The sequence below is a fragment of the Melanostigma gelatinosum genome, assembly GCF_949748355.1.
Source record: "Melanostigma gelatinosum genome assembly, chromosome: 12".
NCBI classification, from domain to species: domain Eukaryota; kingdom Metazoa; phylum Chordata; class Actinopteri; order Perciformes; family Zoarcidae; genus Melanostigma; species Melanostigma gelatinosum.
This window is the reverse complement of record NC_136645.1, coordinates 729605-749530: the sequence shown is the minus strand read 5'-3', so window position 1 is coordinate 749530 and position 19926 is coordinate 729605. Positions and strand designations below refer to the sequence as shown.

The following is a 19926-nucleotide window of genomic DNA, read 5'->3' as shown; positions in this document are numbered from 1 at the left end:
GTCTAAACCTAACTGTTGGTTTAGTTGTCTAAACGTAACTGTTGGTCTAGTTGTCTAAACGTAACTGTTGGTTTAGTTGTCTAAACCTAACTGTTGGTTTAGTTGTCTAAACCTAACTGTTGGTTTAGTTGTCTAAACGTAACTGTTGGTCTAGTTGTCTGAACGTAACTGTTGGTCTAGTTGTCTAAACGTAACTGTTGGTCTAGTTGTCTAAACGTAACTGTTGGTTTAGTTGTCTAAACGTAACTGTTGGTTTAGTTGTCTAAACCTAACTGTTGGTCTAGTTGTCTGAACGTAACTGTTGGTCTAGTTGTCTAAACGTAACTGTTGGTTTAGTTGTCTAAACCTAACTGTTGGTTTAGTTGTCTAAACCTAAGTGTTGGTTTTGCTGAGGGACACAAATAAAATGGACAATTCGTGTCCCTGAAGATGAAACCAATAGATTGTATTACATGAATATTTATCAACCTGCTTTGAGCTTTTGTTGAAGCTGCACATTTGGTCAAACAAGCTGACGGACTCTTCAGGGTGCAGAGAACATTACTAATGAAGGTGTAGTTCAACATAAATGAATGAATGTCAGTATTGTATGAATACATTTTACACATTCATGTTCAACAGGACTTAAACCCACAGTGATAGATTCCATATGACATGAAGACACTGATCTGAGGTCAGATCACTGACCTGCCTCGTGGAGTCTTTGTTCACTGGGCTCATGTTGTTCTTCATGTCCTCAGTGTTTGACGTCATGAACCAGCTCCATGAAACTGGTCCTGAGTCAGTTTATCAGGTTTCTGGTGACACACCTGAGCGCCGATCGCTACCAGCGGTGTCAGAGCTGAACTGCAATGTATGCTGGGAAACAGAGACTTCCTGTGAGGTTTGAGCTCAGCCTCTACTGACAGGAAGTGACATCACACAGAGGACACCTGCAGCTTTAAGAAGAGTGTGAAGAAGCAAACATGACAGTTTGTTTCTGCTGATCTGTGGTCAGAGTGTTGCTGCCTCACAGAGACACAATCAGAGTGCATGATGGGACTGAAGACGCTGCTGCTCGTCTCTCTGCTCGCTGTTCTGGGTAAAAGACTTCCTGTTTCCTTCATTGTGTTTTCATGTTTTAATGTCTGAAGACAAACTGTTGATGATGATGTTTCACTGCAGACTGAGTAGAATTCAGATTCAGTTTCTAAAGTCTCACAAAAGAAGTGAAAGTTCAGTTTTGATCCTTCAGCAGAACAGAAAAGAACCTGAACCGTGAAGTCAGGTCGCTTCATTTCAAATCAACAGGAAGTGACTCAAAGGCTCGACAACAAAGAAGCAACAAAGTCTCTCTGTTAAAGAATATTAATGTTAATCAACAAACATTAATATTCTTTATTTCTAGTTCACTTTGATTTCATGTCTAAAGTAAAAAAAACAAAAGCTCACGGTTCGGTACGCATGACGAACCGAACAATACGTTTGAATACATTTTATTTCACCAGGTAGTCCCATTGAGATTAAAATCTCTTTTGCAAGATGGAAGTAACAACACTACATCACATTAAGGAGCAGTTTTTGTTTTTCATGCTTATGTGTTGCAGAAGATGAGTCACTCAGGTATAGTTCCATCATTGTTCAAAGTCAAAGAATAACTTCATGATGTTAGTTGTAATGAATCAATATATTTTAAAATCAAGTACATTTCTCTGCATTTATAGTTTTCGACTGTACCGAAACGTACCGATGTATGTATGTATGTATATGTGTGTGTGTGTGTGTGTGTGTGCGTGTATATCTATATATATATCTATATATCTATATATATATATATATATATATAGATATATATATATATATATCTATATATATCTCTATCTCTATATATCCCCCTTCCAGAGCTGATGGCGGCGGCGGGCAGCCATCATGGCCGCTCCATGCCCGGGTCTCCGGTCAACATCAGCAGGAAGGACCGCGGCCTCCGACAGGTCGTCCTCAGCGCCGCCCACTTCTTCAACAACCAATCAAACGACGCCTTCCTCTTCAGACCCTCGGCCGTCCACAGAGCACAGCGGCAGGTAGGACGCAGGTCTGTGGGGGGGGGGGGGGGGGGTCAAAGGTCAACACCTTCATTTACCTTTAAAACACAGAGTACCGATGATGTCATGAAGTACTTTGAACCGTCACCGGATTGTAATAAATTCTAAATTTTATGGAAACTGAAGTTGTTGTGGCGAAAATGACGAGAAGAGACGACGAACTGGATTTGCAACCAGCGGGAATCGTTTAATGCATATTCGTTAACGTCACACGAACTTGACATATCGAAACCGATTCAAAATCGTGCTGTCCTCAGATCACTTTTACAGTCTAAATGCACGCCTCTTCTGCTGTGTTGCATCAGTCAAACCAGTCCGTTGAATCAAAAAGCCCTTCTGGACTCCTAATTAGGGCGTTCTGGTCACTTGCCCGAGTGGCAGGACACAGCTCCATATACGGAAATGTTTTGATATTCTTAGGAGTTTGATTCCCCCGTGTCTGCTCCTAATCACTTCTTGAGAATGTTGTTTTGTACCAGAATGTGTTGCATAACACGTTACATTAACCGTTTACTTGTGATTTTACGTCTCAAATGAGTTCAATTCAAAGTTTATGATGTTTTTCTTCAATAAAGTTTTCAGGGTTGTCTGCTCAGTACTACAACATGAACTGTACTGCAGTACTACGTTGAGGTACTTGTACTGTACTCGTGTGTGTTTCAGATCGTTAAGGGGATTCGGTACCTCGTGGACCTGGAGATCTCCAGAACCGTCTGCCGTAAACGAGACAACAACAACAACAACAACCTGTCCAACTGTGACTTCCAGCCGGCCGGTCGTCTGCACCAGGCGAGTCTCTGATTTTAGAAATGTGCAGGTACATATTAGAATACTTCCTTCAGTACGAGGTTCTTCTCCACAGTAGGAACAGACCAGCAGCGACCGCTGTGGACGTACTTTACACACGAGAGGAGTTCATGTCAGTTTTATTCAGAATGTAGAACTGAAGCCGTCATCGTTACTCACAGACTCCTCACTGAAGCAGAGTCTCTGCGCCGCTGCTCCTTCGGTTACTTTGAGTTTTAAAGAGTTCAGATTCACCAAAACAGCCAAACGAACCCTTTGCAGGACATGTGTTCATAGTAGGGGGGTAACGATACGCGTATTCGTATTCAACCGTTCGGACGCATGACGAACCGAATACGTTTGAATAAAAAATAAATTAACTTTTGAAAAAACTTATTTCACCAGGTAGTCCCATTGAGATTAAAATCTCTTTTGCAAGATGTAAGTAACAATACTACATCACATTAAGGAGCAGTTTCTGTTTTTTATGCTTGTGTTGCAGAAGATGAGTCACTCAGGTATAGTTCCATCATTGTTCAAAGTCAAAGAATAACTTTATGATGTTAGTTGTAATGAACAAATATATTTTAAAATCAAGTACATTTCTCTGCATTTATAGTTTTCTACTGTACCGAACCGTGGCTCCACTGTATCGAACCCAACCGTGAGTTTTGTGAACCGTTATACCCCTAATATAAAGGCTTTTATTGTGAAACTTCCTGTTCTTCCAGACGTTTCAGTGTCACACTGAGGTCTGGGTGGTCCCCTGGCAGAACCAGACCAGGACTCTGCTGTTCCACTGTAGACCCTGAAACAACCAGCCGCCTCAGACCTTCATCATCCTCACCTGTGATGGTGTCTGACCCCCCCCCCCCCCCCGTCTGTAAAACCTTCACACAGAATAAAGTTTGTATATTTCCTGAAACCTGAATCTTTGCTTGTGTTGAGTGCAGATGATGAACAGCCGCCAAAACACAAACTATCAACATTTGAATTAGTTTTTATGTAATTATGACACAAATGTTTAAAACGCAGTAAATCAGCACGTAAAGTCTCACAACAACAACAACAACAACTTACAGATGAATGTTTGAGGTGAAAGAGAAATACCACAGACGTTATGTTTCTGATGTGTTTTAATTGGATTTTACAAACAAATACAGATTTAAATGAATGGTTTTCATCAAAAAATGCAGATTTCATTCAGCTCAAACAAACATGAGACGGGTTCCATCACTCAAAGGTCTGAGTGCAACAAGAAGAGACTCAAGCTGCATTCAGCAGCTCGTCAACAACTCAGACCTGAAGAAAACGACAGCCAAGTTCAGACGTCGCCTCTTTTCTTATAATCACGACTGCACCGAGTCAGAGCGCACCGAGTCAGAGTGCACCGAGTCAGAGCGCACCGAGTCAGAGCGCACCGAGTCAGAGCGCACCGAGTCAGAGCGCACCGAGTCAGAGTGCACCGAGTCAGACTGCACCGAGTCAGAGCGCACCGAGTCAGAGCGCACCGAGTCAGAGCGCACCGAGTCAGAGCGCACCGAGTCAGAGCGCACCGAGTCAGACTGCACCGAGTCAGAGCGCACCGAGTCAGAGCGCACCGAGTCAGAGCGCACCGAGTCAGACTGCACCGAGTCAGACTGCACCGAGTCAGACTGCACCGAGTCAGAGCGCACCGAGTCAGACTGCACCGAGTCAGAGCGCACCGAGTCAGAGCGCACCGAGTCAGAGCGCACCGAGTCAGAGCGCACCGAGTCAGAGCGCACCGAGTCAGAGCGCACCGAGTCAGAGCGCACCGAGTCAGAGCGCACCGAGTCAGAGCGCACCGAGTCAGACTGCACCGAGTCAGAGCGCACCGAGTCAGAGCGCACCGAGTCAGAGCGCACCGAGTCAGAGCGCACCGAGCCAGACTGCACCGAGTCAGACTGCACCGAGTCAGACTGCACCGAGTCAGAGCGCACCGAGTCAGAGCGCACCGAGTCAGAGCGCACCGAGTCAGAGCGCACCGAGTCAGACTGCACCGAGTCAGACTGCACCGAGTCAGAGCGCACCGAGTCAGAGCGCACCGAGTCAGAGCGCACCGAGTCAGAGCGCACCGAGTCAGACTGCACCGAGTCAGAGCGCACCGAGTCAGAGCGCACCGAGTCAGAGCGCACCGAGCCAGACTGCACCGAGTCAGACTGCACCGAGTCAGACTGCACCGAGTCAGAGCGCACCGAGTCAGAGCGCACCGAGTCAGAGCGCACCGAGTCAGACTGCACCGAGTCAGACTGCACCGAGTCAGAGCGCACCGAGTCAGACTGCACCGAGTCAGAGTGCACCGAGTCAGACTGCACCGAGTCAGTGCACCGAGTCAGACTGCACCGAGTCAGAGCGCACCGAGTCAGACTGCACCGAGTCAGAGTGCACCGAGTCGGTAGGAAACAGGAAGTACAGATGACAACATGCTAAATACTAATGTTTACTTTCTAACATGCTAAACATCACTTCTTACGTCCACATCAGAGTTTTAATTACGACTCTGAAGCCGAGAACTCTGATTCGTCTCAATTATACAGAAGTGTCTAAAAACCAAACAAACATCAACGGACGGCTTTCTGCAATTATAAATAATTAGTAACGTGTGAATGTGACGCTCATCCTTTCATTTCCAAAGCTATATTGGATATATTATCTAATATATATTATATATTAAAGTGAGAAATGGCAGCTCATAGCAGTAATAACGCGAACAATGCTAACCGAAACAATTCAAAGTTAGCTCTGGAGGTAGCGAGATGACCTGCTGTTCGCCTGTTTGTGTATATAAATATACATATGTATGTATGTATGTATATATATATGTGTATGTATATTTATGTGTATGTATATTTATGAATTCTATTGAATCATGGAAAGTGTTGAAACGGCGTTCTCCCTGCATGAAGCAATTCTGCTGTTTTTATTCACTACTGTAGTTCGTTGGACCAACCCAAGTTAGTGAAGTTGGCCGTAACCCTGAAACCCTTTCATCGTGTTGATATGATGATGATGATATTTTTAATAAGGCTATACTGATGTAGCAGCAGCTTGCTAGCGCTACAATGAGCCACATAGCTTTATTAGCTTGAGCTAGCTAGAGAGCGTTTCTTGTGTGTTTTCACCTGTTGGTCAGATTCTAGGATTGGGTCTCGTTGGCCAATCGGACCCTGAGTTTCAGAACCAATATCAAAATAATAATGCTTTGTTCGACAAAACAACGAACAATAACTTTGTCTAAATAAAATACAGACAGAAACTGGAGAGAGATTATAATTTGAATCCAAAAGAATCTGAGCAGACATTTGATCTGATTTGATACTCGGAGCTACAGACACATTTCAGTTGTTGCCGAACCAACGAGTCACGACGTCCCCAAAACAAAACGGCCGACATCGACACAAAGGCAGACAATTCACTGCGACAACCAGGCTCTGCTGCCGGTTCACCCTCTGGAGACCGTGAACGTTTGAAATGAATTATGCGTTAATCCCTCAAAATATGTCGAGAAATTTCACTGTGAAACAAGATCGTTGACGGACCGCCGTCCGAGTCGGACACACCACCGTGAGACGTTTTGTATTTCACCTGCTGGTGCATCATGACATCACCGTTAAAGAGGAACGCCGTGTCACGGTGTCAGACTTCCTACGGAGCACAAATGTCCGCCTGTGTTTTTAGACCTTGCTCAGGTCGAGTTTGGCGATGTAGGGCGAGCGGAAGGAGCCCAGGTACAGACTCCCATCATGCTCGTGGACTTCGCTAACGTAGGCCGCCACCAGGCCGTTGGGGTCGTGGAAGCTCCGAGTGCAGATGCCGCCGTCATGGAGCTCCGCCACCAGGCTGTACCGAGGGACGAACTTCATCAGCACCTCCTGGCTGAAGAGCTGGAGAGGAGGGAGGAGAAGGAGAGAAGGAAGGGAGTAGTTAGGAAGACACGAGGAAGGATGGAGGGTACAAAGGAGGCGGGAGGAGCTTCGTGTTATTGCATTACACTCTGGTGTCTTTTAAAAGGACCTGAATGTCACATTTCACACATAACTTTCTATGATCTTCTGGGTTTCTCCATATTTCCTGTCTGAAGTGCATCTTTTGTACTAAAGTATGTGAAAATACTTTCTGCAATATTCCTGTAAAACATCCAGAGCATTTACAGGTGAGAGTCTGCAGACAGAGCTCTTTCTGGGGACAAGTCATCTTGGTCAACAGGCCAGCCAATGAGAGTACAGGACTCACAAGAGTGCTGTTTCCTGTTATGAGTCATCGAGAACACGGAGGAGTCGAGTCGTCTTCGTCTCTACGAGGACGCCTGCGAGTCGTCATCGTCTCTACGAGGACGCCTGCGAGTCGTCCTCGTCTCTACGAGGACGCCTGCGAGTCGTCATCGTCTCTACGAGGACGCCTGCGAGTCGTCATCGTCTCTACGAGGACGCCTGCGAGTCGTCCTCGTCTCTACGAGGACGCCTGCGAGTCGTCCTCGTCTCTACGAGGACGCCTGCGAGTCGTCATCGTCTCTACGAGGACGCCTGCGAGTCGTCATCGTCTCTACGAGGACGCCTGCGAGTCGTCATCGTCTCTACGAGGACGCCTGCGAGTCGTCATCGTCTCTACGAGGACGCCTGCGAGTCGTCAACGTCTCTACGAGGACGCCTGCGAGTCGTCTTCGTCTCTACGAGGACGCCTGCGAGTCGTCCTCGTCTCTACGAGGACGCCTGCGAGTCGTTGCCATTGGAAGCCTGGTCCTGGTCTCTCTATGCCTCTCTCTACCTTGAAGATGAATTTCTTGATCCAGGGTCTCTGGGACAGGAAGTCCAGCATGGAGAAGCCGGGGTTCGGCCGCACCGCTGACATGGCCACCCAGTAACCTCCAGTCGAGCTTGGACGAATGTTGTCGGGAAAACCGGGCAGGTTGTCAATGAAGGTGTCCATCCCGCCCTTGTTTAGACCAGCAACATGGACTCTGATGTGGAAACACACAGACGCAGTTCACAGAAGCAGTTTAATGACCTCATTTTGTCCCAAATCTCAACTCCGGGTCTTTGGGGGGCGATACGACTACAGTTCACAATCAAGAGACGCCAGCCTCCATACAATACAAATGGTTCATTAAATAATGTAATAATGAGCAGATATAAGTCTTATTTAATGAATTCATCTACATCTATAACTCCATCAGTGTTGTCGTAGTATAAACACAATCGATTATAATATCATAAAACACAGCTGTAATAATACGACGATGTCTTCATGGAAGAAGTTTTAATATTTGTATTCATCTGATTTGTTAAGTACTTAATGGTAGAACGTTTCATTTTATCATTTTATTTTATTTACTTATATTCCTTTATGTTTGTAGCACTTCATTTTAGAACGTTATGTTTCATCTTATTTTAGTGTGTGAAGCACCAAGTATTGGAACTTTTCCTTGTATTTTTTATACTCCATGTCGGCCTTTCTATTTTATGAAATTGTATAAAACTTTATTTAGTGTCTTTATTTCACAATATAGTTAAAACATGTCCTATTGGATACATAGTTAACTATAAATGGAGTCAGGTGGGTTTACCTGCGTATCCGGGCCATGGTGGTCTCCGCCACCAGCACCGACTCCTCGTCAGGAAGCAGCTGGATGCCGTTTGGGAAGCGAAGGTTCTCCATCACCACCGTCAGCTCTCTGCTCTCAGTGTCGTACTCCAACACTCTGACAGGAGACAACACAACATCGCTGTTATCACACCACGGGGGGCTTTTAATGTGAAACAGGAAGTCAGTTTCTTCAACAGGGAGATTTAGAATGTCAAAATAAAATCAATCAATCTCCGATCTCTTCAGGTGAATGATCTCAGATCTCTTCAGGTGAACGATCTCCGATCTCTTCAATTGAACGATCTCCGATCTCTTCAATTGAACGATCTCTGATCTCTTCAGGTGAATGATCTCAGATCTCTTCAGGTGAACGATCTCCGATCTCTTCAATTGAACGATCTCCGATCTCTTCAATTGAACGATCTCTGATCTCTTCAGGTGAATGATCTCTGATCTCTTCAGGTGAATGATCTCTGATCTCTTCAGGTGAATGATCTCTGATCTCTTCAGGTGAACGATCTCTGATCTCTTCAGGTGAACGATCTCCGATCTCTTCAATTGAACGATCTCCGATCTCCTCAATTGAACGATCTCCGATCTCTTCAGGTGAACGATCTCCGATCTCTTCAGGTGAATGATCTCTGATCTCTTCAGGTGAATGATCTCTGATCTCTTCAGGTGAATGATCTCTGATCTCTTCAGGTGAATGATCTCTGATCTCTTCAGGTGAACGATCTCAGATCTCTTCAGGTGAACGATCTCCGATCTCTTCAGGTGAACGATCTCTGATCTCTTCAGGTGAACGATCTCCGATCTCTTCAGGTGAATGATCTCCGATCTCTTCAGGTGAACGATCTCCGATCTCTTCAATTGAACGATCTCAGATCTCTTCAGGTGAACGATCTCCGATCTCTTCAATTGAACAATCTCAGATCTCTTCAGGTGAATGATCTCTGATCTCTTCAGGTGAATGATCTCTGATCTCTTCAGGTGAACGATCTCCGATCTCTTCAGGTGAACGATCTCCGATCTCTTCAATTGAACGATCTCAGATCTCTTCAGGTGAATGATCTCTGATCTCTTCAGGTGAATGATCTCTGATCTCTTCAGGTGAATGATCTCTTCAGGTGAATGATCTCCGATCTCTTCAGGTGAACGATCTCCGATCTCTTCAATTGAACAATCTCAGATCTCTTCAGGTGAACGATCTCCGATCTCTTCAGGTGAACGATCTCCGATCTCTTCAGGTGAACGATCTCTTCAGGTGAATGATCTCCGATCTCTTCAGGTGAACGATCTCCGATCTCTTCAGGTGAACGATCTCCGATCTCTTCAGGTGAATGATCTCTGATCTCTTCAGGTGAACGATCTCTGATCTCTTCAGGTGAACGATCTCAGATCTCTTCAGGTGAACGATCTCCGATCTCTTCAGGTGAACGATCTCCGATCTCTTCAGGTGAACGATCTCCGATCTCTTCAGGTGAACGATCTCCGATCTCTTCAGGTGAACGATCTCTGATCTCTTCAGGTGAACGATCTCTGATCTCTTCAGGTGAACGATCTCTGATCTCTTCAGGTGAACGATCTCTGATCTCTTCAGGTGAACGATCTCAGATCTCTTCAGGTGAACGATCTCTGATCTCTTCAGGTGAACGATCTCCGATCTCTTCAGGTGAACGATCTCTGATCTCTTCAGGTGAATGATCTCTTCAGGTGAATGATCTCTTCAGGTGAATGATCTCTGATCTCTTCAGGTGAATGATCTCCGATCTCTTCAGGTGAACGATCTCTGATCTCTTCAGGTGAATGATCTCTTCAGGTGAATGATCTCTTCAGGTGAATGATCTCTGATCTCTTCAGGTGAATGATCTCTTCAGGTGAATGATCTCTTCAGGTGAATGATCTCTGATCTCTTCAGGTGAATGATCTCTGATCTCTTCAGGTGAATGATCTCTGATCTCTTCAGGTGAATGATCTCTGATCTCTTCAGGTGAATGATCTCTGATCTCTTCAGGTGAATGATCTCCGATCTCTTCAGGTGAATGATCTCCGATCTCTTCAGGTGAATGATCTCCGATCTCTTCAGGTGAATGATCTCTTCAGGTGAATGATCTCTGATCTCTTCAGGTGAATGATATCTGATCTCTTCAGGTGAATGATCTCTGATCTCTTCAGGTGAATGATCTCTGATCTCTTCAGGTGAATGATCTCTGATCTCTTCAGGTGAATGATCTCTGATCTCTTCAGGTGAATGATCTCTGATCTCTTCAGGTGAATGATCTCCGATCTCTTCAGGTGAATGATCTCCGATCTCTTCAGGTGAACGATCTCTGATCTCTTCAGGTGAACGATCTCTGATCTCTTCAGGTGAATGATCTCTGATCTCTTCAGGTGAATGATCTCTGATCTCTTCAGGTGAATGATCTCTGATCTCTTCAGGTGAATGATCTCTGATCTCTTCAGGTGAATGATCTCTGATCTCTTCAGGTGAATGATCTCTGATCTCTTCAGGTGAATGATCTCCGATCTCTTCAGGTGAATGATCTCCGATCTCTTCAGGTGAACGATCTCCGATCTCTTCAGGTGAACGATCTCTGATCTCTTCAGGTGAACGATCTCTGATCTCTTCAGGTGAACGATCTCTGATCTCTTCAGGTGAATGATCTCTGATCTCTTCAGGTGAATGATCTCTGATCTCTTCAGGTGAATGATCTCTGATCTCTTCAGGTGAATGATCTCTGATCTCTTCAGGTGAATGATCTCTGATCTCTTCAGGTGAATGATCTCTGATCTCTTCAGGTGAATGATCTCTGATCTCTTCAGGTGAATGATCTCTGATCTCTGCAGGTGAACGATCTCTGATCTCTGCAGGTGAATGATCTCTGATCTCTTCAGGTGAATGATCTCTCGTCGTACCGTCCGTCGGCCGTGGCCTCCATGATGAGGTGCAGGTAGTCTCTGCGCTGCCACCTGCTGCTGGAGTCGGTGAAGTAAAGCTTCTTCCCGTCCTGAGTCACCGCCACGTCGTTGATGAACGACAGCTTCCTGCCGGCGACCACCTGACCCCCCGACACCAACCGGGTCGCCTCACCTGAAACAAAGAATCACGAGAGCGTCTCAGTATCCAGGTTTCATCCACCAGTGTTATGTAGTTCATGGAGATGAGCAGCAGCTGGAAAACCATTAAGCCACAGAAGAAGAAGAGGATGTAAATACTTCATGTTCCTCATCGTTTATTCCATTTGACTTTATTGACACACCAACTTTTACACCTCAGACAAGAGGAACTTCAAGATTTTACTATTTTATTTTTAGGCATAAAAACTATCAGAGTGTTTAATATTACGTCGTCACATCTTATGTTTATTCATTTTCTGTTCTCTATAATATTGTGACATTTTAACATTATTTAGGTAAATCAAATATAAATTACTATGTATAATATTAATTATCTCCGTTATGTTTGTGTGTTTTTTAAAATTGTGCAAATAAATTAAACTAAACTAAACCGGATGGAAACGCAGATATTTATAATCTCTAAAGGAAATGTTCACAAACTGATTCCTCTTCACAGTTTAAAACCAAACCAAAGATCATTTAGTTTAGTTTATTATATCGTTCATAGTTTCTGAACGTTGATGTTTTTATGAGAACAAGAATTGATGAGCTGAGAGAATGAACTTGTGAGTCGGAACGAAGCAGGAAGAAGGAGAAGAAGAAGAAGAAGAAGAAGAAGAAGAAGAAGAAGAAGAAGAAGAAGATGGAAAATGAAGGAGGAGGAGAAGAAGAAGGAGAAGAAGAAGATGGAGAATGGAGAATGAAGGAGGAGGAGAAGAAGAAGAAGAAGATGGAGAAGAAGAAGAAGAAGAAGATGGAGAATGAAGGAGGAGAAGAAGAAGATGGAGAATGAAGGAGGAGAAGAAGAAGATGGAGAATGAAGGAGGAGAAGAAGATGGAGAATGAAGGAGGAGAAGAAGATGGAGAATGAAGGAGAAGAAGAAGATGGAGAATGAAGGAGGAGAAGAAGATGGAGAATGAAGGAGAAGAAGAAGATGGAGAATGAAGGAGAAGAAGAAGAAGATGGAGAATGAAGGAGGAGAAGAAGATGGAGAATGAAGGAGAAGAAGAAGATGGAGAATGAAGGAGGAGAAGAAGATGGAGAATGAAGGAGGAGAAGAAGAAGATGGAGAATGAAGGAGGAGAAGAAGAAGATGGAGAAGATGGAGAATGAAGGAGAAGAAGATGAAGAAGATGGAAAATGGAGGAGAAGAAGAAGATGGAGAATGAAGGAGGAGAAGAAGATGGAGAATGAAGGAGGAGAAGAAGAAGATGGAGAATGAAGGAGGAGAAGAAGATGGAGAATGAAGGAGAAGAAGAAGAAGATGGAGAATGAAGGAGGAGAAGAAGATGGAGAATGAAGGAGGAGAAGAAGAAGATGGAGAAGATGGAGAATGAAGGAGAAGAAGATGAAGAAGATGGAAAATGGAGGAGAAGAAGAAGATGGAGAAGATGGAGAATGAAGGAGAAGAAGATGAAGAAGATGGAAAATGAAGGAGGAGAAGAAGATGGAGAATGAAGGAGGAGAAGAAGAAGATGGAGAATGAAGGAGAAGAAGAAGAAGATGGAGAATGGAGGAGAAGAAGAAGATGGAGAAGATGGAGAATGAAGGAGAAGAAGATGAAGAAGATGGAAAATGAAGAAGAAGATGGAGAAGAAGATGAAGAAGATGGAGAATGAAGAAGATGGAGAATGAAGGAGAAGAAGAAGAAGAATGTCCAGCAGCACTCTCTCACCTGTGGTGGGGTTCACCTGGAACAGACCCAGGTAGGCGTCGGCCACAAACAGAGTCCCGTTGGGTCCGACTCGGATCCCCAACGGCCTCCCACAGCTGGACTCCTCCTCCCTGGAGCCTGCAGGAGAATAACAGCCGACCGTCATCTCCTCTCAGAGGAAACACTTCATTCACGAAACAGACTTCAAACACGTGTTCAAATTGAACAATGAAACAAACAAATCACCATGAGAGCGTCCTGCAGACCTGAACGTTATGAAGAAGAGAAACAGCTGAGAGCCTGAGAGACGACCGCTGTGCAACTCAGATAAACTAAAGCCAATGAAACTAAACTTCACTCCACATGAAAACTAAAGTGAACTGAATGAAACGAAAGAAAGAACCATGAGAGCGTCTTAACGTCATTAAGAGCAGAAACAGACGACTTGTTGGATTCATAGTCGGTGTCATGAAAGAGAGGAAGACGCTCACTGGACCAGTTCGTCTGGTGTTGCTGTCACAGTTCAGACACTTTATTGTTTACATAATCTGTGAGCTTCCTGTTTGAAGACCCGCCACAATAAGTTCATTTTAAACCTCAGTGAGACTTGACGTTCTTCCAGAATAAAACATCTTCTTCCCTGAACTCACTTCCTGTTTCACAATAAATAAAGGTGTCTTGTGGTTGGTAGCCCTCCTTTAGAGTTCAGAGTTTGTGTTCTCTGGACGTCACGTGTTTGATCTCTGAGCTCTTGGTGGGTTTGGTGGAACAGGAAGCAGAAGTCAGAGCAGGTCTCAACGTGTCACTTCATTTGTTCACTCGGCGGTTGAGAAACTCCAGAGAGGAAACATGAGAGCAGCTTCGAGGTCAGTGCCTTGCTCAAAGGCACATTGACTGAAGACTGTGTGTTACAACTGAGTGAAGAGCAGCAGACACTTTATACCCCAGACACCATTTTACCGAAACTAAACTGAACTAAACTAAACTAAACCACACATACAAACTTAACTAGACTGAACTAAACTTAAAAAGTGAACTAAAATAAACTAAACTAAATTAAACTAAACTATGGTTTCACTTTTTTGTTGGTTTATAAACCTTGAATTAAACTAAACATTAAATCAAAACAAACTGAATCTTAAACCAAAGCTAAATTTAAAGGAGCAATATCCGATCATTGGATATCTCCCAATCTTGCACCTTTATGTAAAATGAATTTAAAACTAATCCTGAACTTAAATCAAGTGCTTCTCTCACCACAGGGAAGTTTCCCAAGTCTCGTCAACGTGTGAATTCTTCGACCAATCAGCTTCACGATCTTCCCGTCAGCTGTTCCTGCGTACAGAACATCTGCAGACAGAAGAGACGAACATCTGTCAGCTCTCAGTCTTCATCGTCCAGCTTTAAACTAAATAAAACTCATTGATTATGATCTTAAAACTTGACTTTCAGATCCACATGAACCATTTCACAATGAGGTCAGAGTGACTCAGACGCTGACCTCTGACCTCTGTCTGTTTAATCAGCTGGAAACCAAACTGATGAAATCTGATGAAACATTTTCACAAGTTGGTTTCTCCACAAACGGCAGCAGAGTTAGAGGGTCAGTGTGTTTCTGTTCCACTGTTAACCACTATCACATTTTACCTAAACTAGAGTTAAACTAAACGAGAGTTAACCACTGTCACATTTTACCTAAACTAGAGTTAAACTAAACGAGAGTTAACCACTGTCACATTTTACCTAAACTAGAGTTAAACTAAACTAGAGTTAACCACTGTCACATTTTACCTAAACTAGAGTTAAACTGAACTATAGTTAAAATATACTAGAGTTAACCACTGTCACATTTTACCTAGTTAAACTAAACTAGAGTTAAACTAAACTAGAGTTAACCACTATCACATTTGACCTAAACTAGAGTTAAACTAAACTATAGTTAAAATAAACTAGAGTTAACCACTGTCACATTTTACCTAAACTAGAGTTAAACTAAACGAGTTAACCACTGTCACATTTTACCTAAACTAGAGTTAAACTAAACTAGAGTTAACCACTGTCACATTTTACCTAAACTAGAGTTAAACTAAACTAGAGTTAACCACTGTCACATTTTACCTAAACTAGAGTTAAACTGAACTAGAGTTAACCACTGTCACATTTTACCTAAACTAGAGTTAAACTAAACTAGAGTTAACCACTGTCACATTTTACCTAAACTAGAGTTAAACTAAACTAGAGTTAACCACTGTCACATTTTACCTAAACTAGAGTTAAACTAAACTAGAGTTAACCACTGTCACATTTTACCTAAACTAGAGTTAAACTGAACTATAGTTAAAATAAACTAGAGTTAACCACTGTCACATTTTACCTAAACTAGAGTTAAACTAAACTAGAGTTAACCACTGTCACATTTTACCTAAACTAGAGTTAAACTAAACTAGAGTTAACCACTGTCACATTTGACCTAAACTAGAGTTAAACTAAACTAGAGTTAACCACTGTCACATTTTACCTAAACTAGAGTTAAACTAAACGAGAGTTAACCACTGTCACATTTTACCTAAACTAGAGTTAAACTAAACTAGAGTTAACCACTGTCACATTTTACCTAAACTAGAGTTAAACTAAACGAGAGTTAACCACTATCACATTTTACCTAAACTAGAGTTAAACTAAACGAGAGTTAACCACTGTCACATTTTACCTAAACTAGAGTTAAACTAAACGAGAGTTAACCACTGTCACATTTTACCTAAACTAGAGTTAAACTAAACTAGAGTTAACCACTGTCACATTTTACCTAAACTAGAGTTAAACTGAACTATAGTTAAAATATACTAGAGTTAACCACTGTCACATTTTACCTAGTTAAACTAAACTAGAGTTAAACTAAACTAGAGTTAACCACTATCACATTTGACCTAAACTAGAGTTAAACTAAACTATAGTTAAAATAAACTAGAGTTAACCACTGTCACATTTTACCTAAACTAGAGTTAAACTAAACGAGTTAACCACTGTCACATTTTACCTAAACTAGAGTTAAACTAAACTAGAGTTAACCACTGTCACATTTTACCTAAACTAGAGTTAAACTAAACTAGAGTTAACCACTGTCACATTTTACCTAAACTAGAGTTAAACTGAACTAGAGTTAACCACTGTCACATTTTACCTAAACTAGAGTTAAACTAAACTAGAGTTAACCACTGTCACATTTTACCTAAACTAGAGTTAAACTAAACTAGAGTTAACCACTGTCACATTTTACCTAAACTAGAGTTAAACTAAACTAGAGTTAACCACTGTCACATTTTACCTAAACTAGAGTTAAACTGAACTATAGTTAAAATAAACTAGAGTTAACCACTGTCACATTTTACCTAAACTAGAGTTAAACTAAACTAGAGTTAACCACTGTCACATTTTACCTAAACTAGAGTTAAACTAAACTAGAGTTAACCACTGTCACATTTGACCTAAACTAGAGTTAAACTAAACTAGAGTTAACCACTGTCACATTTTACCTAAACTAGAGTTAAACTAAACTAGAGTTAACCACTGTCACATTTTACCTAAACTAGAGTTAAACTGAACTATAGTTAAAATAAACTAGAGTTAACCACTGTCACATTTTACCTAAACTAGAGTTAAACTGAACTATAGTTAAAATAAACTAGAGTTAGCCACTGTCACATTTTACCTAAACTAGAGTTAAACTAAACTAGAGTTAACCACTGTCACATTTTACCTAAACTAGAGTTAAACTAAACTAGAGTTAACCTAAACTAGAGTTAACCTAAACTAGAGTTAAACTAAACTAGAGTTAAACTAAACTAGTTAACCAGTCACATTTTACCTAAACTAGAGTTAAACTAAACTAGAGTTAACCACTGTCACATTTTACCTAAACTAGAGTTAAACTAGAGTTAACCACTGTCACATTTTACCGAAAGAGTTAAACGAAACTAGTTAACCACTGTCACATTTTACCTGGACTAGAGTTAAACTAAACTCGTGTTAACCACTGTCACATTTTACCTAAAGAGTTAAACTAAACTTGTTAACCACTGTCACATTTTACCTGGACTAGAGTTAAACTAAACTAGAGTTAACCACAGTCACATTTTACCTAAACTAGTTAACCACTGTCACATTTGACCTAAACTAGAGTTAAAATAAACTAGAGTTAACCTAAACTAGAGTTAAACTAAACTAGAGTTAACCTAAACTAGAGTTAAACTAAACTAGAGTTAACCTAAACTAGAGTTAAACTAAACTAGAGTTAAACTAAACTAGAGTTAAACTAAACTAGAGTTAACCACTGTCACATTTGACCTAAACTAGAGTTAAAATAAACTAGAGTTAACCTAAACTAGAGTTAAACTAAACTAGAGTTAACCTAAACTAGAGTTAAACTAAACTAGAGTTAAACTAAACTAGAGTTAAACTAAACTAGAGTTAACCACTGTCACATTTGATCTAAACTAGAGTTAAAACTAAACTTAAAACTAAAATTAAAACTAAACTAACCTAAACTCAAAATCAAACTAAAGCAAAGTGGATGACACAGACCTCCGATGCTAGCGATGGACTCTGGTCCGGTGATCTGGTCTTCAAACAGTCTCTGAGCCTCTCGGAGCTTCAGGTTTGGCTCCCAGCAGCCCTTCATCAGCGGAGGCTCCTTCAGACTGCAGCACACACCCAGGAAACATACGGGGGGGGGGGGGGTATTAAAACAGTGTTCGTTGATCCTCTGCAGACTGAACCACTCTGGGTTCAGGTTCAGAAAGTGTCCTGAGTGGATTAATATTCATCAGGAGACAAATTTAAAACACATTTTTGATAAACACATTAAATATTTACATGTTCAGACTGTGGGCGTGATTACAGCCTCCGGGATTAAAACTCCAGATTTAAAAGTGTTTGACGTTAATCTGTAAGGCTGCACGTCAACAGGAACGTCAGCGGAATATTGATTTTCATTGTCTCCGACGGAGAGGGATTTGAGATCAGTCATGTGAGTGAGTGAGTGTTCACCTCGGTGTCTGTCCACTAATCTCTCATTCTGCTGCATCTAACGGCCTCACATTCTATATTCTGGGTGTCCGGTTCTGGCTGCATGCTCGAAGATCTCCGGTGGATGATGGAACTCACCTGAACACTTCGGGGTGGATGGGAGACTCGAGGATGAGGATGATGACCAGGAGAGGAAGGAGCAGGAAGCCGCCCAGAGAGAGCAGAGTCACCTGGAAAACCTTCCCGCTGTAGGTGCTGAGAGAGGGACCAACGTTAAACTGATCCTCCGAGTCTTTCTCAATTTACGTGACGAACCAGGAAGTTGTCATTCCACCGTTTGGCCACTATGACAAATCTGAGACCTGTCAATCACTGTGTAGCCCCGCCCTAAAGCATCCCCTGCTTTATGGTCTGTGTGACTCTAAATGGACCATAATGTACTAAATGAACATCATGCTGTATTGAAGAAGACTTGAAACTAGATATTGAGACATAAACTCATGTTTACAATGTTTACTGAGGTAATAAATCAAGAGAGAAGTAGAGTCATTTTCTCATAGACTTCTATACAACCAGAGGAGTCGCCCCCTGGTGGACACTAGAGAGAATGCAGGCAGCTGGAGCTCATTTTATTGACTTCATATCTTTAATAACACACATTTATTAGTTGATTAATAAAGTAAGTAAAGCTGTCAGATAAAAGTAGAGCAGTTAAGAGAATACTCCTACTGTATATAAGTACTCTAGTAAAGTCCCTGTACCTCAGTATTTAGCTGCTGTATTTCTTTATTAGCTCGATGTCGTTAATATTTAATAATAATATAATAACGCCGCTGAGCTGGGAGGGGGGGGGGGGGGGGGGGGGGGGGGGCTCGCGACGGTGTTCCTGTTTTAGTGTCCACCTCTCGGCTCCGTTCCCTTACCCGGACCCCTTGTTCCGGTGCTCCGGGAGCTCGTCGGTGATGACCGGTCGGTGCACCCGTCGGAACCGCAGCCCCTCCGTCTCGTTCATGATGGACTCGGTCGGTTGACTCGGTTCGGTTCGGCTCAGCTGTGTTGAGGTTTAACCCGGGTACAAACGGACTAAACGCGGAGAGGACCGAGCGAACATCCTACCGGAGAGCTGTTGATGACGCTGACGACGGAGAGCTTCCGGTCTGTGACTTCAAAATAAAAGGACCTTGAGCCAAATACGTCATCAGTTTTACTTTTTGGAAATTTCCCCAAAAATATAAAACAAGACAAAATAAATTAATATTAAGATTAAAACGTAATGCTACCAATCAAATAATTAATTTATTATTATGATTTCATTAATTAAATAATATACATTTTATATAAAAAATTAAAAGGTGAAAATGTTTTAAAAGATAAGAATATTTAAATGATATACAATGTAAAAAGGCAAAAAACTACAAACCAAAGTAAAACAAAAAGAAAAATAAAAGAAACTGAAAATTTCAAAGAACATATTTTAAAAAAGCATAAAAAGTAAAGGGAAGCAATGAATTATAAGAAATTAAAGTTTAAAAAAATACCATGAATATGAAGAGCACACACCTCAAACAAGCTGACATCATTCAACTTCAACAAGAGCGTAAAGTCCTGAAAAAAGAGAACATTTGAGAAATTTGCAGAAATAAATGTTTTTTATTCGT

General features: G+C 42.1%; 2 protein-coding genes across 2 annotated transcripts; one reads left to right on the top strand and one right to left on the bottom strand.

The window, feature by feature from the left end:
- Nucleotides 1-941: 941 nt before the first annotated feature.
- On the top strand, nucleotides 942-3782 carry cst7 (cystatin f). The gene is made up of 4 exons (XM_079279861.1): nucleotides 942-1081; nucleotides 1882-2060; nucleotides 2745-2870; nucleotides 3599-3782. Exons 1-4 carry the CDS (start codon nucleotides 1033-1035, stop codon nucleotides 3677-3679), a joined length of 435 nt encoding a protein of 144 aa, XP_079135987.1. The 5' UTR covers nucleotides 942-1032; the 3' UTR covers nucleotides 3680-3782.
- Nucleotides 3783-5077: 1295 nt separating this feature from the next.
- apmap (adipocyte plasma membrane associated protein) lies at nucleotides 5078-19371 on the bottom strand. The gene is made up of 9 exons (XM_079279608.1): nucleotides 19192-19371; nucleotides 18407-18523; nucleotides 17825-17940; nucleotides 14501-14593; nucleotides 13265-13381; nucleotides 11388-11562; nucleotides 8452-8586; nucleotides 7653-7845; nucleotides 5078-6772 (listed from the first exon to the last, which is right to left on the bottom strand). The coding sequence occupies exons 1-9, from the start codon at nucleotides 19278-19280 to the stop codon at nucleotides 6563-6565; spliced, it is 1245 nt and encodes a 414-aa protein (XP_079135734.1). The 5' UTR covers nucleotides 19281-19371; the 3' UTR covers nucleotides 5078-6562.
- Between the last annotated feature and the right edge of the window lie 555 nt (nucleotides 19372-19926).

What these genes read in the sequence shown, in the direction of transcription:
- cst7 (XM_079279861.1), top strand. Translation starts at nt 1,033, where the DNA reads ATGATGGGACTGAAGACGCTGCTGCTCGTCTCTCTGCTCGCTGTTCTG. An exon ending in CTCTCTGCTCGCTGTTCTGG is followed by an intron (nt 1,082 to 1,881) that starts GTAAAAGACTTC and finishes TCCCCCTTCCAG; the next exon opens with AGCTGATGGCGGCGGCGGGC. An exon ending in CGGCCGGTCGTCTGCACCAG is followed by an intron (nt 2,871 to 3,598) that starts GCGAGTCTCTGA and finishes CTGTTCTTCCAG; the next exon opens with ACGTTTCAGTGTCACACTGA.
- apmap (XM_079279608.1), bottom strand. Translation starts at nt 19,280, where the DNA reads ATGAACGAGACGGAGGGGCTGCGGTTCCGACGGGTGCACCGACCGGTC. An exon ending in CACCGGAACAAGGGGTCCGG is followed by an intron (nt 18,524 to 19,191) that starts GTAAGGGAACGG and finishes TCCCTCTCTCAG; the next exon opens with CACCTACAGCGGGAAGGTTT. An exon ending in ACCATGGCCCGGATACGCAG is followed by an intron (nt 7,846 to 8,451) that starts GTAAACCCACCT and finishes TTTCCACATCAG; the next exon opens with AGTCCATGTTGCTGGTCTAA.